At 38.8% G+C, this 26,323-nt stretch overlaps 1 protein-coding gene across 1 annotated transcript in view; it reads right to left on the reverse strand.

The window, feature by feature from the left end:
* SEMA3A (semaphorin 3A) overlaps positions 1-7,626 on the reverse strand; it is a gene marked incomplete at its 3' end in the record, with an annotated part of 138,941 nt that extends 131,315 nt beyond the window's left edge. Inside the window, exon 1 of the mRNA XM_079304479.1 lies at positions 7,173-7,626. Coding sequence (XP_079160605.1) covers positions 7,173-7,284 — 112 coding nt within the window. The 5' untranslated portion in view covers positions 7,285-7,626. The remainder of the gene's footprint in view (positions 1-7,172) is intronic.
* Between the last annotated feature and the right edge of the window lie 18,697 nt (positions 7,627-26,323).

A 26,323-nucleotide genomic window follows, 5' to 3' on the forward strand; every position in this document is an offset into this window, starting at 1 on the left:
CTTTAAGAATATGAAAAAATGTAGCAATATTGTTTATTTCTTTCTATACTGCAGGTTTGGTGCAATTTGGACAGTCACAGGTGACCTCAAGATGACAAATACTGAGATCGCATGTATGTTTAATCAGCTCAGTTTTTACACTGCTTTAAATACTCATTTAGACAAAAACAGTTTCTAAAATTAGGAAGATTTGGATCACAATACAGCCTAAGTTCTGCCATAGCAGTTAATTAGTACCTTTTTTTGATACATTCCCAGAGAGAAAGAAACTAAATAAATGAACAAAAAGCTTAATTCGTGTTACAGTCAATGAGAAGTGATGAGCACCCTTACAGTCTCATTCAGTCTGCCTTACCCAAGATTAGCTCTCTGGAGATACTTCTCCTTCCCCTGACAGTGAAAAGAGCCTGAAGTGGCTGACTGTGTCAGTCACAAAGAAAGAGAAAGACACCACAGGGAACCTCCTGTGGTGCAAGAGAAAGGTTACAAGACTCTTAAGATTTCTGATGCTCTCAACAGCTGTGGCCATCCTTTTCTCATTCAGACACTATCCTGCTTAGAAAAAAATAGGAAAAGTCAAGTAAAAGTACTATCCCCACAGTTATTCTCACTATCCACAGCTGTTACTGGAAGAGAGCAGCTAACCTATATGAAGGCTGTATGTGGGAGGACTGTGAACTTGCAGACATTTCAGAGGGGAGCCTTAATCCTGCAAGGGAAGGAATTCGCTGAATCGCCCACCAGCACAACAGCAGCAACAATTTTTACATGTAACCTTAGTTAACAAGTGCACCATAACAGGTTACAGTACCTCCTTTTAAAAGTTTGACATAGAGCTCCCAGGGTCCACCCCACACATTTGCTTAAAAATAAGTGTGTGGGAGCCTGAAAACAATTCTGCTCTTTTTTAGCTTTCAAACAACTGGAAAATGTCACAACCACTGACATCACTTAGAAGGATTTGTTTTCTTCTCAGTCACTTAGGCACTGCCTCAGGTGAAGATGTGATTTTGCTTCAGATTGAACTGGGGTCAACTCAGGCTCCAGCTGATGAAGAAAATGTTGAAAATACTGGAACAGCTTTGTATTGCAGGCACTTCCATTGCAGTGCTCCAGGTATGCACATGAGGGAAAAGTCTGTGGGCCAGAGGAAGTAAATAAAGAAGATTCTCTAGCAGCAGCTGTGGGGGCATTAAAGGCCATATGCAGAATCAGTGATTAAGCAAACCAAAGCCATATTAAAAGGATCACAGTATAGCGATGCATTAAATTAAAACTGGAAAACACTTCCAAGAAAAAAAAGAGTCAAAACTACAAATCATTTCATAGTTTCTTTTCAGGTGAGAACCCCATGGAAATGCTTTCTGTGCATACAGAGTCGCATGCATGAGAAATTATAAAAACTAACCCTTTTACACTGTAACAACCTGATATGACCAGATTTCCTATTTTAAATACTGCTTCGCTAAATGTTATGGAATAAGCATTCACCTGAACAAAGCCTAAGCAAATAAGATAGGTATCTCAGTCCTGATCAAAAACTTCAAGCACAGAAGTAAATTTTAAGGCAGATTTCACATATCAGAAGATTCACTGAGCTCAGTGTAACTATGGATATTTAAATTCCCCACTAGGTTAGAGTTTTAAAGATGCTGTTACAAATACTAAAAGTAAGTGCTGCACACCTTGTCTGCAGCAAAAGAGTAGAGTTTCCATGGCTGTCAATACAGCACCTGCCATGAATAATTCAGTCATTTGCAAACCATACAGTAAAAAATAATTATAGAGAACTCCAGCACCTCAGAAAAGGGAGGCTCTGTAATTCAGAAACCACTTTTTCCACTGGAATTAAATGGTAAAGTTGGAAATTCAAAATGAGAATGTTGGGCTAGGTTTTCACCCTCCTTGTTCCAATTACACTGCCTGTCTCAGGACCTAATTAGCTAGCTGAAAATTTCCCTATATAGGCAAGATCTGAGCTTAGGCACTTCCTTCATCAGCTTCTCCCTCCTGTCAGCCTGTGAGCTGTCAGAGCCAGGCAGGACAGTACTACCATCTCCCTGAGGGTGCTCAGGTCTTAGGAAGACCCCAATCAACTAGTGACAGAAAGACCAACACACAGATCTTCCCTGAAAGACTCACTATTTTGGGGAAAAATAAAATAAAATAAAAATATAAAGCTCACGTGGCTGTGGATGCATCTGGTACCTTCATTGTCCTGCAGCCTCCTGCACTGACTGAACTGTGAGATCTGAGAGCTCTGGAGCCATGCAGAAATTTTGTCACAAATGGTAGAAGGTAGAGATGTAAATGACCCTTGTTTACCTTCCTTCACAGTCTTCTTCTTAAGTCAGGGCTGTTCTCTCCCTTTCAGGCATGTCAGAGAGGCTCTGCCCCCAGACAGTACTCTTACAAGATAATTTAAGCAAAGTTTTTAAAGCAGATACCTTGAAACATGAGACAAACTCCAATATTGGTCCCAGCTCAAGAGAAACAGGCTCCCTCGCCAATATTTCTCTCTCCATTTCCTTCTCCCACTTTGTCCTGCTTTCCCAATATTTGCAGAGGTATTGAATTGTGAGTTATAAAGTTTGAAGGAAAGGAAAAACCACAATCAAACCCACCAGCAGGTCATCAACTACAACCAGACTGGGTGAACAACTACAAGCCAGGTATCATATGTACATAAGTGTACATGCAGGTAATTCAGTGTGGTGCCATTCCTCCCTCATCACCCCATGTGGGACAGATTGAAACAGACAGAAGTTTTGCCATTGCTTTCACTAGGGCCAGGATTTCATCTGGATAAAAATCCATGCTATAAAATTGTAAATCAACTGCACATCAAGGATGGAGTAGTTGTCACTATCACTGCAACTTTAAACAAGACACTTACTTTTAATATGGCTTGAATTGAAGCCAGGGAGTAATAGAGCTAAATCTGTGTGCAATGCTTTTCCACTTACTTTTTCTCAAGTAATATGTATCCAATTGAGCAACAATAACAAAGGAGAACCACACATGTACTCTTGCAAAACATACTTACAGCATTTAGTAATTTTCAATAGACAAATAAGACGTGACAGATGGATTTGAGAAAGTTGGGTTGACAGGATTTATTCATGTGGAGGCAAAAATCAGGGTTGCTTTATGAAAAAAATCTGCAAATCAAGGAATTGCTAATAGAAACTTTCATTTGGCTTATTTGTTTTTATTTAAAGGATACTTTAGCTGGTTCCATCTCTGTTTGCACTGTTACCTTCTCATACAGAGGACAGCAAAAGAAAATACAAAACAATAAACGATACAAGAAATCCATCTGGAGTTAAGGCTATATTTATTGTTTTAAACTTTGCACACTCAACTTGATCACCATCTTTCTGAGAACTCTGTGTTCCATAGGAGTTTCCTGAACAGAATCTGTGACCTGGTGACACAATATAGAGACTTACAACCAACATCAGAACTGAAGTCAGTGAGATTAGAAAAAACACAACAAAAACAAACAAACAAAAAAAAGGCAAGAACAAACACCCCAACACTCTTCAAGGGAAGATTCTTTTACTTTTGATATATCAACAATGACATTTCTTGTTACTCTACAATAAGGACTCAAAGTTTTTGAAGGACACAAAAAGAGGAGCTCAGTGGTCGAAGGGCTCAACTGAGCTTTCAGTTTTATGGCTGGTTTTGCCACATTCAGGCTATGCCCCAATACTTAATGACTTCAATGAACTTTGGATCAGGCTTTTAACCATATTAATTTGTTTTGACTGAAATAAGGAGATGAGTATCACCTGAGCAAAACTTTTCTGATTCATGTACAAACATGAAAATTCTTGGAAACTTCATCAAGTACAGAGCAAAACCCAGAAGTCACTGAACAGGAGCTTCACCAGAGATTTCAGGTGGACAAGGATTTCCCTACTGCTCTCCTGAAATTTCCTTTCTTTAATATGCCAGCAGAATCAAGGTGATGTAAACCAAACAACCAGAACTCTGTTTCATAATAAACAGAAAGAACCTTTTGAGATCACAGATGTGGCCTTAACACATGCATTTATACACTTTCTTTGCCATTTCCTATCCATACCATGCCCTGTAGGACACTTCTAATCTTCTGCAAGATCGAACAGCAAGAAGTTAAGAGGAAGTAAGAACAGCAGTTCACCAAAACTTCTGTCCAGCAACTGGGGAAATGGCACAGCTTATATTAGGCCTTTGAAAGCAAATGACCATAGGAAATCAAGGTTGGCAGGGATTTAACCCTTCATGACTCATTTTGCTAACTTTTAAAGCAAATGCCTGAGCTTTTTAACCATGTTTGACATCTAATTAGTTGAGACAAACAAGAAGTTAAAATACGTCCTTGATTTTCTTTTGAAATAAAGCACTGACAATTAGCTCCAAGGTATTTGTTGAGATAAGAAGTACACATCTTAAAAGCAAGCACAATGATGGTCACAGAAAAATGAAGTCACCTGGGTCATTCTTGTAGCCCTGCATGTTTGAGGGGTTCTTTCAGTATTGTAAGTTGATTTTACTCAACCACATCTCTTCATGGAGATGAGGAATGGGTAGTTAACTGAGTAGCTTCTTTCTCTACTTGCAAGCAGTTTAAATAGAGATGAATCACTTGGTATCACGCAGTCACATGGCGGTGAAGAATATCCAGAGAGGTAAGTATTAGCATGTGAGGTATTCTGTCAGTGCCTAAAAGATGTGTTTTCAATACCCACAGCGTTTAAGGATGTTCCTACGCAAGGTGTTAACACTGATCTGTGCACTGAGTACTGTGCTGGAAGCAAAATTTGTCTGGAAAAGCACCAGCTGACAAGACTTAGTCTTCTCTGACTAATAATGATATCCCCATACCTGGGATCAGTGCAGCAGCACTCTCCTATTGACCTGGCCAAGCATTTACACCAGCACTTAGCATTCAGCATGTGAGCAGTCTGATCTGATTTTTAGAGTTACACATGCTTGAAGTCAAATATCTGAATCAAAGGCTACAGTGTGAATTCCTCTAAGTCTTCAGACTTCAACTCGCTTTGGATTAAGTGCACATTTATTGTCTTCCCTAGATAGGAAACAGGGTTGCTCACCATTTGAAACCATTTTTGTTGCACAATGATCCACAAAGTATAAAGCAGTTTTGATGTTCAGCTCAGTTTCCTGTTTTGCCCATATAGAACTGACCATATAGCAAAATTTGATATCTGATATTTTAAAAAATGAAAATGAGATTCTTTATCCCAGCAAGAGCAAAACTGGAAAACAACCAGTCGGCAGAGTAGCAAAATATTTTTTAAAGGGTCCACAGATACAGTACCAGCAGGGTGGGGGAAAAAAAAAAAAAGAGAAAAAAGAGACAAGAAAAAAGAAAAATCACCATCAGTCACATTTGGCAACTCTTTGAAATTAGTTTCAGTGCATTTAGCCAACATGAGCAGGGGTAGCAGACTTGAGCCACAGATAAACTTTAGAAGGGGGGAAGAAATATACAATAATTAATTAGCCATTAAACCCCTTTACAGGATATTTTTATAGCATTTATGCTTCTGTATACTAATCTGAGTTTCAGTATGATTGTAGAAGTTTGGAAGCAATTAAGAGTTTTTTAATGAGTTTTTTGACATGACATGTAGTTACTGTAAAAGCTGTCTTTAGATTCTATTACTTAAAATAATCTTTTTTTGTGTTAAATACAATTTTTTTCTCATTAACAGACTCTGAACCCCTCAAACTGTTCTTTTCATTCATATATTTTCAAGTTTAAATACACACAAATATGCACATATGTGTTCTTTAAGAAAACCCAGCACATGCATTTATTTCACAGAGAGCATCCAAGTTTTGCAGGTGCTTAATTCTTTATTTCATCTGGAGTGTGAAAATGACGCCTGCCCTGTATCAGAGAGGACTTTCCCCCCCCTCTCATTTGCAGCATGAGAAAGATGAAAAAAAGGAAAACGTATTTCTGCTGGCAAGAGATGTATTGACACTATGCTGTAAACTGAGATTGACATCTATGACCAGGCATGCACACACATGTTCTCTTTTTCCCTCTGTAGAAGCATTGTGTTATTTTTCCTCTCTCCTTTCAGAACCGTAGCTGCAGTTCTTTCTCTCAGCCATCAATAATCTGAGAATTATGAGGAGGCAGCTCTTCAGAGAGATGTGTATGTACCTAGGTGTATAGCTCTCCGTTGGAGAAAAAAACACTCTACAGCTCTTAACATTTTAAACTTCTTTCCCAGTTGTACATTCTCCAGATTTGATGAATTCTTCTGAAAATGTACTTAGAGTGGAACTATGCTGATAAAGAGGAGAGCCTGTCTACTTCACTGTTCTCCTTTAATACTGGCACTATTATACAAAAGTTAATTACTGACAACTGCAGTGTGAGTGGCATTACACAATTTCAAACATACACGTAATCTCACAGCTCTCTTTCTTCAGTTACACCTTCCCTGTGATCTCTAATGACACACATCAGACTACACCGAAAACAACCCTGTTTCAAATAAATCGCACTGCATTAAACATCCATAGGCAGCATATTCTGGTGCCTAGCAGTCCTCTCCTCCTTTTCTGGACTGATCTGTTCCTTTCAGCTTATAGTTTCTTGGCAAACCCACCATCGACTGCTTATGTTAGGCATCTGATTGTCAGATTTGTACGAACTGAATATTCATGACTTGAAAATTAACCACTTCATGCCTAAAATAAAAAATAAATTTTAAAATATATATATATAAATCTTTTCCCATTCCATGATGTTTAAAGCAGATCTGGAATTGTGGCAGCACCGCATGCCCAGCACGGGGGAGGTGAGCTGGGTGGCCAAACGCGACTCTTCACCGCTTTGAAGAGTAAAGTCCGGTGAAATAGCACAAGACTGAAAATGCTCTAGCAGGGATCAGCACGATCCGGAGTCCTCCTCTGCAATCGCAACTAACTCTTCTTTGTCTGGGTTTAAACTGCCTGGTACCGACCGCAGCACGGAGGGGTTTTTATAAGTAAATGTTTTCAGAAATTTCTCCTAATGTCAATTTCCCCTTTGGAAGATGAGGAAAAGCAGCGAGAAAGGTGAGGAGGGAGGGAGCGACGGGGCAAGGAGAAAAGAGGTTCGCAGGAAAACCGAGAATAAGAGAGAACAACAGGCTTACCTTTATACGATAATTTGAGCCTTGGCACATTATTCTTCACATGCTGGCAGTTGACTCTTCCCGCTAGTAATACTCCCAAGGAAAGCAAGGCAATCCCCCTGAGCCAGCCCATGCTGCAGCAGCCACTGTAGGGTCCCCGCCAGCCGCAGCCGTGGCGCTCCCCGTCCTGCCGGGCGCCGCCGGGGAACTTCAGGCAACCTGGGGAGCGGAGGTAACAGGTGATGGGGGTGGGCTCCGCTCCGCTCCGCGCCCCGCCGCCGCCGCCGCGCCGCCCCGGCCCCCCGCTCGCCGCCGCCGCCGCCGGGGCAACTCGGAGCCCCTGTCACGCACACGCCGCGGGCCGGAAAGGGAGGCAGCCCCCGGGCGGGAGCGGCGTGCGGCGGGGGGGCGGCATGCTGCGGGCGGCGGCGGCGGCGGGCCGGGGGCAGGGGCCGGGCCGGGCCGGGCCGGGCTGGGGCGGGCCCCGCGCTCCCAGCGCCGCTCGCTCGCTCCGCGCCCGCGGCGGGCGGGTCCGGGGGCGGGGGCGGCCCCGCGCTCCGCGCTCCGCGGGGCACAGCGCACGGCGCGCAGCGGCGCTGCCCGCGCTCCGGAGCGCCTGACAATGGGAGCGACCCCCCCTCCTTCCCCGGCTGTCACAGCACATGCAAGGAGCTAAAAAAAATAAATAAATAAATAAAAAAGAAAGAAGAAACACGTCGCGGCAGAGATGAGAGAACAGAAACCTCCGCTCCGCCGCGCGCTTGGGGAAGGCACGGAACTAGACATTTCATTTCACCAGCTGTTTCATGTCATTGTCCAGGTTGTTGGGTTTGGTTTTGCTTGGTTTGGGTCTTTTGGGGATTGTTTGGTTGGTTGTTCGGGATTTTTTTGGTTTGTTTTTTTTTAAACCCATTTAACAGTTCTAATAAAAAGATGCACGTCCCACTTTAAAAACAACAACAGCACAACACAGCCCACGACGTTGCCACCCACTTAAATAACAGCTCCTGCCCGTAGCGTAATCCTCTTCGGTTTGCTTCCAGTTAAGAACAAGTAACAAAGTCTCCCATCAGCATAACTTTACCACTGAAGCTTTTAAAGCCTTGTTAGGGAAGGTTGCTCTAACCCTCCCTCCTTCTCCACCTCCAGCACTACTCCAATTCAGGGAAAGAAATTCCTAGTAAAGCCCACTTCAACAATCAGTTCAAGACATGGACAGGTCTGTAGGGGCTCATAAATTACACAGGAGTATTCTCTGAAGTGTTCTTATAAGTTGAAAATGTTCCAAACCTTCCAGTTTCTAGTACTGTGTGATTACTGTAATATATGTTAGTGCAATGAAACTAAATAAAGATTTTTTTTTTTTTGTTATTGTTTGTTTGTTTAAACAAAAGGACACACAAAATCCCCAGAGGTCTTTAAGGAAGTGTAAATACAAACATAAGCAAACTCAAGCTCTCCCCTCCCACATAGCTTAACAAACCCCTCCTAGTGAGTGATGGCTTATTAAAATACCCATGCTGTGCTGAATATCAATGTAGTGTGTGTTTTGGAATGTGGTGTCTTACACAGATATGTACCCCATGTTACATTCCTAATGCAGTATTGACAGAAACACTGGCAATGGACCTTTGTAAAACATTGGCATCATCAAAGAAGTGTGATGACCCCTCTGTATTCCATTCTGTGGTATTCCAGAGTATGAAAGTGCTTTATGGTGCCAGTCTTTGGCATTTCAGTGAGAATCTCTTCCTTCTTTTTACCACTTTTACTGTGGTTTAAAAAAGTTATCTAGTCCCACTGATGGTGACCACACTACACGCTGAATTACACAAACACAGCATCTCTCTTCTGTGTTCAGACCTAGCTGCTAAACCAGCATTTAGGAAATAGTTTTCAATTTAGAAGTGAAGTTCATAGTTGAAAAAGCGGGTGTCAGTATGGTTCTAATTAAAATGTAAAGACTCGTGCAGAGCAAGACTTGGTACTATGGTGAAACAAGGGCTAAAATTCTGTCATTGCTGCTTTCATTGCTTGATATTCACACACCAGTGGAAAAGAAGGGGCTTTTTCCCCTCTCCTTTTCAACAAATTCTTCTGCTTCCTGAGCTTAATTCATTAATCCTGTGGCATTGTATCTGCCAGATTCAGCAATTCTATTGATCAGCAGCATTGTTAAGAAAAGAAAATAAAAAAATAATGTTGATTTTAGTCATTCCCACACTTGTTATCCTGAGCATTTTCATGCTCCAGGCAGTGGATTAGAGCTCCAAAATGACAAGAGACGCCTGTCTGTTTTCCATGGATTACTTGCTACAGACATTCACTCTGCAAAGGAATTCATGTCACTTTGAGATTATTTGGAGAATTGGCCTAATGAATTATCCTTTTGTGTTGAGCAAACAATTAGAAACAAAACACAAAAGATGCACCATATTCAGGACTTTATAAAGCACATCATTTTACAATGATGTGGTTACACTCAATTTACTTCTAGTTGCATAAAGAAGGCACAGCTACTTCTTTTTTTCTTCTTTTTTTTTTTTCTTGCAAGGAGAAGATAGCACAAAGCTAAGAACCTATCTTTCTCATGTGGAATGAAAGTGTAACACTCCAGACTATTTTACATCAATCAAATAAACAAACCACACCCCCAGTCAATATATATTTTCCCCAGAAAAATGTGTGGATTAGGTACAATAAATACTAAGTTATCCAAGATTGCATCTGAGAAATAGAATACATTGTTATTTAAGGAGAGATGAGAGAGACATTTGCAACCTTCATGTGGGAGACCACTCACTTTTTGCCTTCCTCTGTGGGATATGGCAGTCCAAAGACATAGAGAAGGGTAAAACTTGATCCTTGTGCTGTTTAGCTCTAAGTAGTGCTAATCAGCTAATCAGGAGAGCATATGCTACACCCCCTTATAAGGAGAGGGGCAATGGCAGCACTTCAGTGGTGCTTGAAGAGGCTTTATATCTCAAAGGCATCCATTGCCATATGGTGCTTCTGCCAAGGCAAAACTGGGCTCTGCTTGGAAGGAATGATTTGGCCAACGCTCTTACAGCCAGTGCCAGAAACGTCAACTCTGGGAATTTAGGGTGGGCAACAACTCACTCTCAAATAACCATCTATTCACCTTTTTTCTTTGGTGTTTTTAAAGCTAGTAAATGTAGAGAGAGGCAAAAAAGTAAAATCCAAACTTTCTCAGTTCTTCAAATACCCTTATGCCCTGAAGAAATGAAGACCACAGTTATTAGCTTAATGAATTTTTCCATTATTGGGAATCAAGTTCAAAAGGAATAACAGTTCTTCTGCATCTTTTTCCATATTTGTTGCAGATTTTATATTCTGTAATGGTATTTATAAGACATTCTATATAGTGTTTTATGTTTCAAACCCCAGATAGGCCCTTGTGGGCTCTGTTTAACATTTCTGCTCTCGTGCTGTGTTGCATTATGATTCAGAGGCTTTTTATGCCACCTTCCAATATGTGCAGCAACTTCACATAGATCTCACAAAAAGTTATATTTGGATGGTTCTGGGCTTTCACTGTTGACCATCCATGCAGAATTACTCTAACAATCACTTAAAAGTTGGCATCATTTGGTGCTTCTCATTACTCAGAAATAGTATTACTTGACTCATGATTACTTCAAACCTTGCTGCTTGCTGTGATTTTTATGCTTATTGAAAGCTTAACTGCTCTAAGAAAGTCGTTAGTGTGCTTTAGTAATGTACTTCTGTTTTCAGGATTGTTTCCTGTGTTTTGGGTGAGTCATTACTTGTTTATATGGATGTGATCAGGTCCTTCTCAAAACTATGCAGGAATTACCAGAATCCGGTTTTGGCACTTGGTACTAATCCAGTAATCTTTCAGACAAGGACTTCTTGGGTCAAGTGTGCAATTCCTGGCAAAAATCAGAGAAAAAAACCCCAAAACTTTTCATACTGCATCTGATTGCTAAAAAACCTCCTTAGAGAACACACTCATGCAGGAAATGTGAAATCTTAACTCATACACTCCCTGCTATTTTTGTCTATAGCAGGTGAATTGCTTGATAAGCAGAATGTTTGCAGTTCTGCAAAGGGTCCCTTTGAAATTCTCCAGTTGTATATATAATGGTACTCTGAAAATGCTTTCAAATAACTGAATCCTTATTGCTCAAAAAGGAGACTTAGTCTAGAAAACAATTTTAAGTGCATTTTTCATGTATGAGAGATCCAGAATGCAATGTCAAAACCTAATGACTTCAGAAGCGAAATCTCCTGTAGGAATATCCAGACATCATCTACTACATATTACCCTTATGTCACAGGCTGCAACTCTCTTGTGTGGGACACTACAAACTTATGTGGGAACATACTAGAAACATGGTGAACAAGAATGTTTAAAAATTATCCTTTTGGGCATATGGAAGGGGTTGTTTTTCACACAGTTGCAATGCATGCACCTGCTAATGGAGTAAAAAGAATCATCAAGTGGCACTAGAGAAAAGCAACAATGCAGAAGAACTTTGGATGTTGGCCTCTCTCCTGAAGGAAACATGTCATGAAGCTCTGCCTCTGAAGTTCAAGTCCTTTGCCTATGTAAGACAGGAATCTAAACCTGGAATCTATTTGACATAAAGCATTTTGCTTTACAAAAAAGCTGACACAGTTGTTCTCTTTTTCTCATGGAAGAAAAAAAGCCAAAAAGGCAGAATCCTGTAAAAGGCCTATACAGGGAAGAAAAATGCTTCTGATAGGCAGACCTGCTGAACTGGATATCAGCTATGATTTTTACCGTGTTGATGATTATCACATTAGCTTGAGCACTTAATTCTGTTCAGTGACACTTTTTAAGTTCTGAAGCAATCACAGAGCAAAGTTATTTAAAAATGCATCAGCAAAAAGAGATGTGCAGTTGTAGAGTTTAAAATTTTGTCAGACTGGGGTTGCCAAAATCACAGACTTGCATTTAGATCTGGAAATAGTCTTGCTTTTGGAAGTCTAGACATGTCTTTTCCCAGCTCTCCCTTGGGCTATGTTGCATTTAGTAGCCTTATTCAAATCTCCTCGATCTATATAAATCCTTAACATTTCTTATTATTGAATGTGATTGGGTTGCTAACCACACCAGTCAGTGTCTGTGTTCTCTCAATAACACTGCATCTTACCATCTTGTCACAATCAACTTTTCCTTCATTTCTCAGGACTAATGAGACTGTACTCTGTGTGATGCTAGTACTTTTGGCAGCATAATGGGATCTGTATCAGTATGATGTGTTTTATTCACAATGCATTCAGGTCTATTAAACACCTCATTAAATTCTTCAAAAATTTTCTTTGCATCCTGTTCTGTAGACAGGTTACATGCCTGTCTGAACAGCAACATTTTCAAATTGCTCTTCAAACTTAAACAAATAATTTCTATTCCCTTGGTCTCTGCTGCCTGATGTTCATCTCAGACACAGATGTACAGCACCTGTGATATCCAGAGACATGGTAAGATCCCACCTTAACAGCTCAGTGCCAGGCATGTGACTTTAATAAGAGTTACAAAAAGTTTATTTCCCCCAGTTCCTGGTATGGGTCAGTAGCTTCTGTTTTCAGTGGATTAACTCCAGGGTACTCATGCAAATTGAACAAAATTTCCAAGTCTTTTAACTTCTAAGCACAGAGACTTCTGTCCCTTTAATTGCTTATGTTTATTGGCTGTTCGGTCTTCTCTGAGGAAATACTGGACATATGTTTTTTTTACAGGAGATGAGGGAAAGGCAAAGAAATATTTGATGTTCTAACCTTTCAGAAAAAAGCCAATTCAAGAAAAATCAAGGGGAAGGGAAAAGAGAAAGGGAAAAGCAAAGAAACAGCAGCTTGTTGGGGGAAGTCTAATCAAACCGGAAGGTCTCCTCCCAAATGTCCAGCTGGAGAATCATTTGCTCCTCTATCCCAACAGATATAATTGCTGGTAGACCTCTGAAAAGATAGATTATAAACCAGTTCTGTCCTTTTCTCCACTACTGGCTCTAGAGACAGCTTTGTGTGTTATACACAAATGCATTACACATTCAGCTACTTTGGCCTTCAAATCCAGTTTTGGCTTTTATCACACTTTTTTTTTCCCAAATTGGAACACCTAACAATACATAAAATATTTTCCTGCAGAAAACTCAACAAACCACTATGATCAGAAAAATAAGACATAAATCAGGTTAAGATTTTCTGCTTGTGTTTGAAAGTCATCTCATGTTCTGATTTGCATCTTTAGGCTCCTGTATACCTTTCAAGGTCTGATCCCAAGGGATTTCCTCAAAGCTGTACACTAAGACGCTAACGTGACAAGAAATCGATCCTGCATTTCTTGTGTACTATACCAACAGCCACATCCTTACCTCTTCATTTGTCATAGTATGCAAGTCATTCCTGTCAACCCTGAAAGTCCCTCCTTATCACTCTGTATACAGAAAATTCCCAGTTCTATTGTATCTGGGATCCATCATGGCCAACCTTTTGGCCTTATGTGATTTTGCTTAGTTAGGTTTAGTGCCAACTGTCAAAGGCTTGAAGGACACCACATTATCTTTTGTGCCACCCATTCATCACAGCCTTTTAAACAGTCCAGGTGAATTGCAGCAAAACACAAACTGAAAGCATGTGCAGCATCTGCTATGATCATCATTCTTTTCTGGAACTTTCTTCTATTTTTTTATTTTTTAATTCTTGTGCTGAGTGGTTCATTAGTATATGACAAAGATTCAAACCCAACTAGAACGTAACCACCAACTGTCATTTTCATATATATTTCCTATTTGACTTTCTAGACTGGAAAGCTTTTTAATGAGGATGCTTTATTTCATAGATGAATTGTAAGTCAGATTTTGTTGAACAGAGTGTGTGGGTGCAAATTGTCTATGGAAGATCAAACAATATCACACAAACCTGGGGGCTAAAAAGTCAGTTTATGGCTTCTGATTCCAAAACTGATAGGTATTTAATCACGGCTCAGATAGCCTGTGGAAACTGGGAATGGTAAGTAAACTGTGATAGCTTAGGAAAACTTGGTTGATCTTTCAATAATTTGACCTCTGGGAATGCTTTTAGAGTCAGCAATATGTACAAATGTGTGCTAGAAGAGGAGAGAGGGGAATTCAAAGAAAAACAAGCTCTAAGAAAGCATTAACTAAACTCTCTCTTTCTCTCTCTGAATCCCCAGAGAATAGGGATTTCAGCAGGGGACGGGAACTTTATCCCTCCTCTAGATTGCATTTGTAACTATTTCAGAAAATCTTTACACTACATTATTTTTCTATTTGCTTTTCTGACATCAGACTTCATGATATTTTAGGCAGATAAATATAGGCATTGGAAAGAAAGATTCCCTCTCTTTCCTGAAGTGTTGAAATCCAAAGCAAAGTTATGATGGAGCTGAACCAGTTAGTTACATAAATCTTGTTTGTGGAAATCCAAACGTGGGTTGGACACATGCACATACATATACCATTAGAGCAATTCTCTAGGAAAATGAGTGGAAATCCAGCTTGGTTTCTGTTTCTCGGGAATTCTAGAAATACTTCAAATGCTTTGGTACTGTGACAATTCTAAGTGCACACAGAGATATTAAGTACAGAGAGCATCAAGTAGTTAAACAAACATCCCTGACCCAACAAGGAGGATTTTTACACATAGTCTTGGAGAAAGTGTAGCCACACCCAAGCCTGAGCAGTTGCAGTCCTCCTTCCCTCTTTTCTCTCCAGGCAGGATATGAAGCTGCTCAGAACTCCCTGGAGCATCTCACCCTGTGTCTGGGGGCTAACAGTGGTGGTAGAGGTGTAAAAGTGCAAAGAAAAGGGAACATATGGCCAGATGTGGGGAGGAGTGCTGCACCAAGCCAGCCTGACACCTTGTTGGAGACAGAATGGAGACCTGCTGACACTGTGTACCATCTTTTTGCTCTCTCAGAGCCTGCCCTGTTCCCTGTAACTGAGGACAGGGAAATGCAAAGATGCTGGTTATGCCCATAAATATTTCCCACAACAGTGGAAATTCTTAATTCTGGACCATAATTAGCTACTTAGCAACACCTTAGTGACTTGTGATCAGAGTAGGAAGGAAAAAATATATATACTAATAAGCTGGCTGTGCATACAAAGTAGTTTAATTAAAAGATATGTTATATTATACCAAAATAGTCATGGAAAAGGCTGGACTCATATAGGCACACTACATATCTATATATACACAAAAAGACTATACATAGTCTATATTGATAGTAGAATATAATTAGCATAATTAGCCATTTTCATCTCCCCTGGCACTTTATTATATCTCACAGATTAATCCCTCAGTTTTGGGTTTTTTTTTTTTTGTTGTTTTTTTCTTTCTGTTTAAATCTTACATCATGTACTAGTTTCATGAAAAGCTAAATTAATAAATATCTTTCCTAAAGTTTTACCTATCAATTTTTAAAATTATATATGTGTCTATGAAGGTTGCTTTTCTTCTATATTTTCTTTCTTTTCTTTTTTTTAATGTTTGTCCCTACCTTCAAATGAAACAGAGCAAAAATATGTTCATAAAGACAAAAATTCCATTGTTTATACTGATCAGCACAGACTAGGCAGTGAGGGGGAAAAATCGAGGCATCTGTTGAATACAAATGAAGACAGCAGGTTGGCATGTGAGTATATAGGTTCTGAAGCTGCTTGTCATTTGCTTTTAGTGACTGAAACCTCCTCCCCCTCTCCAGCACAGGGCAAAGTTAAGGAAAACACTGTCACTCCAGGAAGGTTACTTTACATGAAACTGCAAAATGTGATGCAAAAACTCAGTCTTTATCCATTTACAGCAATGTTCCATATCAGATTTAAGTTTGCCAATGACAATTTCATTCTAAACACACTCTTTTAGCTGCTGATAAAGACCCTTGAAACTACTTCTGTGATGTGGCTAACAGGGAAGTGTGCTAAGCCTAGAATTAGTGTCCTTAAAGGTTTTATTGTGGTGGCAGAACTGACTGTTAGGAGACGAGCCTTGTGCCCAGAAGGTCTATTTTGTTCTTCAGCAACAGGGGCTTTCACAATAAATTGTGAAATTTGGAAGGATAACACTCCATACTTCAAATGAATCGTTCTTCCCATTTTTCTTCCAAAGTGTTGAACCATACATGACATCATATGATGTGTGGTAATTCTCCCTTCTCTATTTTGAAGGGTATAAATGGGTTCTATTTCTGAGAAAATGTATTAAAGCCAAATTTTACTGTCAGTTACCCTAATGTCAGTCCCTAGCAAAACAATTCAAATGCAATTCCTCTGGATTCACACTGATGTAATGGAGAGCAGAATGTGGTGCTTGAAAAAGCAGCTGTCACCTTATGGAAAACTTATGAAATATCTTATTTGGAAACAAGTGATCTTCTGTGCAGCTTATTTCCCTGCACTTCTTTTCTTCTGGTCATTTTTTCTGAAGACAGTGTTTTTAAACAGAATCACTGTTGTTTCCTAGGAATTTATCTGCTTCTGCACTTATTCCCCACCTGACATCATAATCCTCTGGTTGTGATATAATAATCATTTTTACAATGACCAATTGTGATTCTACAAGCTGGGCTTAAAATCTGATCCAAAAAATGCCTTTTACTCTGATATCTTACATAACGTCGTATCAAATTTTGTCTCAAGAGATAATAATTTCAACCAAGTGACATCAATTAACTTTTCATACAAGGGAGTGGTACATTTGGTATAACTCCCTAGAGATAAATTCCTCTAGACTTTACAGTTTTATGATTTGACCTTTAAAAATATTTCCACTTTGTGCCCAATGCTTGGTGATACAAGTCTAATGATTTTGTTGAAGAAGAAAACATTGCATGTAGTTCAATCCAGTCTTCCACAAGAGTTAAAAGTTGCAACAAACAGAAGTTTAAGGAAAGGAAAATCAAATGCAAATATATTTCTCATGAATTGTTCAATGAATTTCAGAAACCATAGTGATTTATGTGAATAACTTTAAAAGCAACATTCTTCTTGACAAGTGGTGAGTGAGTACCCTTCTAGAGTTTGCAGTCTTATGTTTGAGGATACAGTTTCATCCTGTATTTTTGCTCTGAAATTCAGTGGTTTCTCTGTTCATCCTACCATCTTTGGCAGCTTTAACTGGAGTTATTCATGGGTTTCAAATTATGCACATGGTTTGCTGGATCTGCGCCCATGTGTGTTGAAATTTTGTAAAGAGTAGGACAGACAGCACAATCCAGAATCAGGGAGAGCCAAATTTTCTTCTCTACCGCACTTCAAACTTCAAGGAAAGACCTCTGGGAAAAATAGGTATCCAAGGAAGCAGGTTATTAGATGCTGCATAAACAAAACCTTACCTTTTGACAACTGATAGTACTTGAAAATTGAAGACTGTGCTTAAACATAAGTCTGCTGACTAACTCAGCTGGATGCAGGACCAGGATTTCTAGAATCTCAAAGTTTCATGTTTAAGTAGACCATTATACTGTGATTTGAACTGTAAATTATTTTTAACAAATATTAAACTCTGGTTGGTTTAAATGACTGGATTTCCATGTTTTCTTCTCTAACAGATATTTCTAAGGAAGTTACTTCCTAAATTTAAATATTCTGCTTTTTGTGAGACATGAAACATACAAATGAAGATGTAAAAGAAGTAAACTAATACTTTGTTAATAGTTTCTACTATAATTGTTATTTTTAAGTTGCTATTTCTTGTTAAAGATCTTAGAAGTTTCCACCCTTCCACAAGTTTTATCTTGCAAAATCAAGAGAACTCTGGCTGGTGAAGGAATTCTTCTCGATAAGATGTCCTGCTATGGTAAAATGATCCATCTGGAGTGCCCAGCTACAGAACTATTAGAGTGAATTTCTCTGTGCTATCATCTCCATGAAAGCCATGTGCACACAAGATGAATCTCACAGACCAGAAGATGGATCTCTGATGACATGAATTAGTACATAGCATGTGTTGCTTTGGAAAACTTTGTTTCATATTGAACACTGGTTAATGATACTCTCCAGTAATATCACATTACAAAACTGATTATAAAAATACCACAACCACATTATGGATAAAGTTATTATCCATTCTGCTTGCCACACCAATGTCTTACCATGCAAATCCACCCTAGATTTATTGACCGCAAATTATTGTATATGTGAAATAAATGAGTTGGAGAAAGAAGCATATCTTTATGGCTTTCAACACATCTCCAGTGAAATCAGCATGAAAAATGCAAAAGTTATTTCACTAATCTCTTCCAATGTTTTGTATCTGAAACAGCCACTGCCTCATAAGCTGTATTTCTTCACTGATCTCATTTTCAAGACTCCTGAAACAAAGGTTTCAAAGTATGGTTTAGGATAGAGATTAAGCTGTTCACTTGTTTGTGTGTTTCCTCCTTTTTTTAACATATATAGTTCAATTACTGGAAAGGCAAAGTTTGAGATGGTTACTGTTGTTATTGCATGAAATTGATCTGGGCTCCAGCCAAACTCATTCTCGTTAAGGCGGAGACATTCAGATGAAAATTAAGATCCTTCTAATGAAATACACTGGAGGATTAAGTTACAAGTGGCAGGACACATTACTTTATTCATCTAGTTGTGCTCGTGTGATTTGCTAGACCAGCCATTATGACAAATGCTCCTTTTGCAATCTATTTTCAAGATTATTTCCATTAAAAGTAACATGATTGAGTACCCTGCTTTGCTCATAGTTGAGATATGCTCCAATGTTTATATCAAACCAATTAAACAGCGTTGTTTTAAAGCAATAAAAGTGGTTCTGTAATTGCCACATGCTCTTCTATGCCATTTTCAAGTCTGGAAACTAGGAAATAGTTTGCAAGTTTCTGTGCATGCTATTTCCTCCTTTCACATTCGAGTCCAATTTTGTCTTGCAATGATTTGTTATAAAACATTTTAGATCTTTTTTTATGTGTGTGATCTAGAAAAAATCTAGTCTTTTTCTAACGTTTGGAAAAAAGATATCTAAACTGATACTATTATTGTTACTGTAATTGTTATTTCAGACATTTTTCTTGCTTAGACTTATAATGGTTGCACCTACCATACTACAGGTAAAAATCCCTGAGCAGATACATTAAAACAATGTAGTTTCTGACAATCACATCATTAACATCCTCTTGCTGGCAGTTGAGAAATGTATTACATATATCCCCTTGACACATCTGCTCTTGTGCAATATGTGCCATCATCTTCAAAAGTATGTATTATTTCTGAGTGTCTCCATCTGAACCAAATTAAAAGACCATGAATTTGGAATAATAGGTATCCTAAAAACTGTTTTTCATAGAATGTTACATTTGGAGCCACATAAATTTTGCTACCATTTCTAGAAACCTCTTGGAAGGCATTAAATGTGGTTTTAAATTTGGGGAATTAAGGTATTTAAAATTCTGTCCAATGAGGTCTCTGTATACAAGCAGATAAATGAGGGTCTCCTTTTCAATATCTGAAATTACAAGGAACATATTTCTCTATGGACTTTTGGGACCTTCTGTGGAAACTTTTCATTTGCTTCATAAGTCCATTAGTTTCTTTGTGTGGGGTTTGTGAGACCCCACCTGGAGTGCTGCACCCAGCTCTGGTGTCCTCAGCACAAGAAGGACACAGACTTGTTGGGGCAGGTTCAGAGGAAGGCCATAAAGATGATTAGGGTGATGGAGCACCTCTCCTGTGTGGGAAGGCTGGGAGAATTGGCATTGTTCAGCCTGGAAAAGTGAAGGCTCCAGGGAGACATTATTGCAGCCTTCTGGTGCATGAAAGGGCTACAAGGAAACTGGGACTTGTGACAAGGGTGTGGGATGATAGGACAAGGGGGAAAGGCTTTAAACTGAAAGAGGAGATTTAAGTAATTAGATATTAGGATATTAGAAAGAAATTCTTTACAATGACAGTGGTCAGCCACTGTAGCACCTTTCCCATAGAAGTTTTCAGATCCCTTCAAGGTAAGGTTGGATAGTGTTTTGATCAACCTGGTGGAAGGGGCCTCTGCCCACTGCAGGTGGGGTGGAACTAGATGATCTTTTAGGTCCCTCCCAACCCAAACCATTCTATGATTCTATAATTCAGCAAGCTAGAGCACCAAAGGCCTATCAAAAGCTAATTTGAGGTTAAAGCAAGGCGTGGAGAGATATAGGGCATGGAGTTACCTTCAAGGCCATTATGAGTGTTTTTTCACCCTAAGTGGGGTAAAGCTAGCTCCTTTGAACATCAGGCTTTAATGAGACTAATATTACCTGCCTAGGAACAGCTCTGGGTGTATGAAAACAGCCTGAGGAGCAGAGCAGGTAGCTTAGTACATGGATAGTTATTTATAGGGGATTTTTCTGCCATATGGAACATCTTAAGGCTACTCAGCAGGTTGCATGTTTTGAGGCTTAGGCTGTAGTGTTGAGGTACAGTGCTGTGTGACTGTGAGTTGTTATGCATCATCTGACTATGTGAACACAGCCTGTGCTTTGTTCATGGTAAAAATGTGTGAGCTCATACCTCTGCCATCAATGCACAAAAACACCTCTGGATCCACTCCCTTTGCCTTTACTGCACAGTAACAATTTACTGCTGAAGCCTTACTCTTGTCAGTGCAGAAGCAATTTACCCATGACTGAGGAGTCTGGTTGGAAATCTCATCAGAAGCAGAAGGGAAGATGATGCAGAAAGGAATTGATAAAAATCCCCAAAACCTAGCTTGCTAAGTTCAGAAACCAAGAGGTGGGAAAAGAAATTGAAGCTCTTTCTGGAGAAGGCTGTGGTTTGTAATGGCATCAAGCTGATATTTGTACTATATCCTGTACATTCTCTAAGGGGAAAAAAGTCTGAAAGAGACTAATGATGGGAAAAACAGAGGTGAAGAAATTCTCCCATGAGATGCTATAAACCAATGTGAGTATTCTATACATTGGTCCATCTTGTGTCTCCGAGAACTCTCAAGAGTTCATGGAGGAAAGCACAATGTCAGGATACAAACTTCTATAGGAGAAGGCTGCTGTTGATACTGTGCTTTGTATATACCTAGAGAGTGAGGAGAAAAAAAAGAGAAAGAGGGCATTTTTTACCAGCTGCCATTTTAGTTTACAAAAAAATCTATCTTTGTGGGCTGTACTGGACTACAAACTCTGCTTCTGTCCCTCTTAAGAGCCCAGCTTTAGCCAGTGAAGACCTGACAGCAGATATCTACAATCATATAACAGTAAATGGAAGGCTTTGAACTCATTTGCTTGCATGAGATAAATAACTTTAGGAGACATAGTTAATGGCATACTTATCTTGTGCACAAGTGGAAGAGTTGGCTGTGATCCACTTCCGACTTGGAATTTTTACTACCACAGTTAGGATCAGATAAAAGCTGATTTCAGGAACCAAGAAAATTGTGTTAGAGAGAAAAGGAGGGTTCTGCCTCCTTCACAGCATTTGGGAGTTAGTGGACATGCTGCAATTTAATTTCATCAATTTATGTTGGGACACCTCTCATTCCAGAGGCAGCCTTTGTTATACACATGTAAAGGAGAATATCAGCAGTGCCTGAAACAGGACAGGTTAATGTACAGATAAAGAAGTAGCATGAACTTCAACTCAAAACAGACAAGAGTATGGGTAACAGATCATCAGTCAGCTACAGAGTGGCCAAGGAAGATGGAGTTTATAATTTAAAGTATTTTATTCTGCTTTTTCTGTGACAGCAATTCACACTACAAAAAAAAAAAAAAACCCCAAAAAAAACAAAAAAAAAAAACAAAAAACAAAAGATCTGTATAGCACTGATTGTCAAAGGAGAAACAAAAACTGCACAAGCCTAAACATCATCTTATGCTGTATTAGAAGAAGAGGATGCATCCTCTACACAGTGAATGGGACAAGATTTAGTGTTTACAAACTACCCTAGGTTCACTGAATTTGTTTTTAGGAAGAACATTTCACACACTCCATTTCACCTATTATTCAAAAGTAAAAATGTTTCCCCAATATCTCTAGAGCATGAAGAGTCAGTTCAGGGGAAAAGAAAATAATGTCTAGATTCTCTCTACCTACTGTTGCCCAGCTCCTCTGTTTCTGCTCTTTGTTTCTACTGACAAGAGATAAAAAGCCTTCAGCTCTGAGGAGGCAGATAGTTAAAAAATCATTGTTAATAAAAAAAAATCTGTCTTCATCCAATGCCATTGGGAACCTGGGCTGTTTCAAAACAAATAAAGTTCTTTAAGTACTAATAAGAATTTCATCACTATTTTTAAAAGATTTTTGTAAATTAATTTGTAAATAATTTTTAAAGATGAATGAATGAATTTTAATGAATTTCAGCTTTTATTTACCTGTGTTTAGAATCCATGATATATTTTCTGTAATATCTCTTTAGCAGCAGAGCAAAATACTGTGTGAACTGTTTGCTGTGAACCAGCACATAGTTAAATGCAACAAAAAATAATATTATTGTCAGGTGGCATTTCTATGTGTCACCCTAATGCAATGAAAAATAGCAATTAATAATGTATATCAGAGAAATCTGATTGCTTGAGTAAAAGCTATTTTACAGTTTTACTTTGAAAAACTGGTGGATACTCGTTCATTTGTATGTGGAGATGGCTCTGAGATATGGATATAAAATATAGCAGGATTAGAAGGTTGATCCTATTTATGCTTGGAAAAAATAATGCACCTGCCATATGTAAGAGTAGTAGCCTTAATAGGAAACCCTGATACCAGAAAAGGAGACCAAAAACACCAGAAAAAAAAACAAAATATTGATAAATAGTGCCATCAATACCCAGCTGACCCTCTGCCCTCCCAGTCACCTCTAATTTTTGAGGATAGATGTAGAGGCCACCTCCCAGCCACCATGGAGCTTCTGAAGCTGCCCTGAATAATCTGTGTATTACATTTATTTGCACCCTAAATCCAATGACTTAAAGGAACCAGTGGAGCCAAAGAAATCTGGAATAACTATAAGCAATGCAGCTCCAGTAGCTGAATAAATCTGGGTGTGGGTAAACTTAAGAAGGAAGAGCTCTTAAATTGGCTTCACATTAACTGTTCCCACCCTACACAGTGAAACTCACAAATCATTTGGACATGTATATCAGAGCAAAAGCACAAAACTTTCAAAATGAGGGGGGATTTTTCAATGAAAACATGGAAGGAAGTCTACATTTTTAACTTTAGCAGAATAATCATCATTGATATCAGAGTTCATATATTTTGGTTGCTAAAGGCTTGAGTCCATATTCCATCCCCAAAGAGGCATTGGATAGTAAAAATCAAGTTTTTTTGTGTAAACAGTGATTCCCCTATCACCCTTGCAAGAATAACTCCAAAAAAAGTAGGGTTTTTGAGAAGGTGGAATTCAGGGGTCTGTCTGCCTTCTTCCCCTGCTGTCTTCTTGCATATATCTGAATATATGTCCCTGTCACCACTGAGCTGATGTTCCTAAAAGATGAGCAATGAGAGACCTTGGTTTGCTGTGCTTATTCTCCAGATACAGTGTACACTCTTCCCAGGAATATCAGATTTATTATATAAGGGCAGAACCAAAGCAAAATGAACCCTCATTAAAACTGGCCTTCCTGACCAAAAATGGATTTACAGAACTAACTAATTGCTTCCAAAAAAGTAATTACATTCATTATTCACATATTAAATGACATGACAGAGAGAATGACCTAAGAGACTCTTGAGTAAGGTAGAGACCTGGACCAGTGCATCATCTGGGACATCCTTCTGTCTCACATTACACATTTACCAGCCTATCCCAGAAAGGAGAAGACATATGAAGGGGCCAGGGACTAAATTATATGTTTCTTTGGGCTTTACATAGCTGGTTTATATTGTACAAGTTGTACATCCATTCTATAGAGAATATTAGGGCCTGACCAAGTAATATTTGCTTTAGAAAAGCAAAACAAAACATTAGCCATGACCAACAACTCTGAGCTGTTGGACTGTTGAAAAGAAACAGAGATTGTGGCCCAAATATGAATATTCATAATCAGACATAACATATCTTAACACAACTAGATCTTAACACAACTAGGTGTATGTGCAGTTTATAATAAAGTTGAAGTCATCACTAAAATACCTGCTGCCACATAAAGCCTCCCAAGTTCTTCTCAATGCTAAATCATACCAGGAAATTTGTGATAAATGTTCCTAAATTAAAATCTACGAAGAAAGTCTAAAAACTATCAAGGAAAGGCTTAAAGAGGTTCTGAAACTGATTGGTTTATTAAAAGATACAGTAATACATAGCTGCTGTACCAGAAAGCAGAAATCTAATTTTTTTATGAAAGTTCTAAGAAGGGCTCTGGCAAACTGCTTACAGTAGTGTGATTGAAAATGATCAGCAATGGCTCATGTATCACACTAACCACAGTAACCACTAACCAAAACTGAGATTCAGTCTGCTCAAAAGAAGGCATTGACCTTAAGCAATGGAAACAAGAAGCTTCAACTCGTTCTTTCTAACTCTGTGTGCCCTTTTAAAATGAAATCTGTCAGCTGTTATTTATTGGTATCAGATGGGGATCTGGAAAAATGTTACAATGTTTGAGAACCTGAAAATTATTTGTTTTTCAGATACAAAATTATGTAATCAAACTGATAAAAAGGGGGGTAAGATGTAATAACTACAGTAGCACTGTAAGGACAAACATGCAGTGGAACAAAATCTATAACTAAGCTATGGAGTTGCCAACACATGAACAAACTCAGGTCTCAGGATGGATGTGGACTGAAATTGCCAAAACTACATCTGAGATAGAACTGTGGGAAATCATCCAAGTTACCAGCATAGGATGGTAGGATCAGAATTTTCCAAGAGCTTTGCAAGGGAGACTAGCTAGTTCTAGATGAGCTTTTGATTAAAGAAAACAACTTCACAATTTCTAGGGTGTTACAGGAATATATGTATTCAAAAGGATACATAAAAGTTGTGTGATGGTCCAAAAACACCTTAGAGGAAAGGCAAAAATATTTAATAACAACCCAAATTGAACAGTGAAGCAAAGAACATTGGCAGGCATCACCACAGGAGCCACAACTAAGTGAAAGAGTGATAAATTCCTGCTAATGATAAAGGAAAATCAGCACCTTAAAAGAAAAAACACATAGATGATATTTCTTAAGTTGACAAGGATAAATATACTAGTGTTAGAATATAATTCTGACTCTCATTACATGACTTTTACAGAAAATACTGCAGCTGAACATGTAGCCACATGTACTAAGCATTTTTTTTGCTAAACCAGCTCTACATCTACTAGAAACCTGTTGCATAGTAAATTCTCCCAGAATGTAGTTAATGTTATTTTAAGCAGTTTCATTACATGTAGAGAATGCAACCCCTAATTGATGTAATCCCTAATGTTATAGGCAAGCAAGAAATTGGTGCCAAAAAAAAACCCAAAAAACCAACAACACCCAAAAACTCCAACTGAAACCCCCAAACCCTCGAAACTAATAAAAAACCTGTGGAGTCATTCTTCTAACAGTGCCAAGCATGACTAACTTGTGGGGTGCTATGATGAGTCTGCCACGAAGTGTTATTTGTTCCAGAGGGAATAGAAGACATGCATAGGCTGTCAGATCCAACACTAAAAGTAGAAATAATACAAATACTAACTTTGACCTAGTGCCATCAAGGGAAATTATAATTTTATTAAAATGAAATTAGAATATGTTGTGAGATTTAGACAGTCACCAGTGGCATAGTTTGGGTGAAACTGCACGACCCAACTGACACAAACTTTAGAGAAAGGGTCATGTCTTTATAATTCTTGGAGAGATGTTTGAAAAGGTCGTTTTCCCTAAGGAAGTGTCACTTGAGTAAGAGTTGCAGAAAATTGACACAATGAAACCTGTGGGCATGGTATAACCAAAACTAAATGGCACTGATGGTCCCAAAGGGAAGGCACAAAGTTTACTGGGACAGCATGTTAAAGGCTGCAGGTCACTTCAGGTCATTTATAAATAATGAATAAAATATAAATAAAAAAAGCAGTTATATATATTTGAAATTCTGAATTATTTTAATAATGATTTTTGATGTTTTTAATGTTTTGCTGGGAAAAGAATAAAGGAGATTCTGTGTTTTCACTAAGTCTTTTCACGTGTATGTTGAGCTAGTGCTAAATTTACACGGTGTCTGAT

Source organism: Erithacus rubecula (assembly GCF_903797595.1).
Source record: "Erithacus rubecula genome assembly, chromosome: 4".
Classification (NCBI taxonomy): Eukaryota; Metazoa; Chordata; class Aves; order Passeriformes; family Muscicapidae; genus Erithacus; species Erithacus rubecula.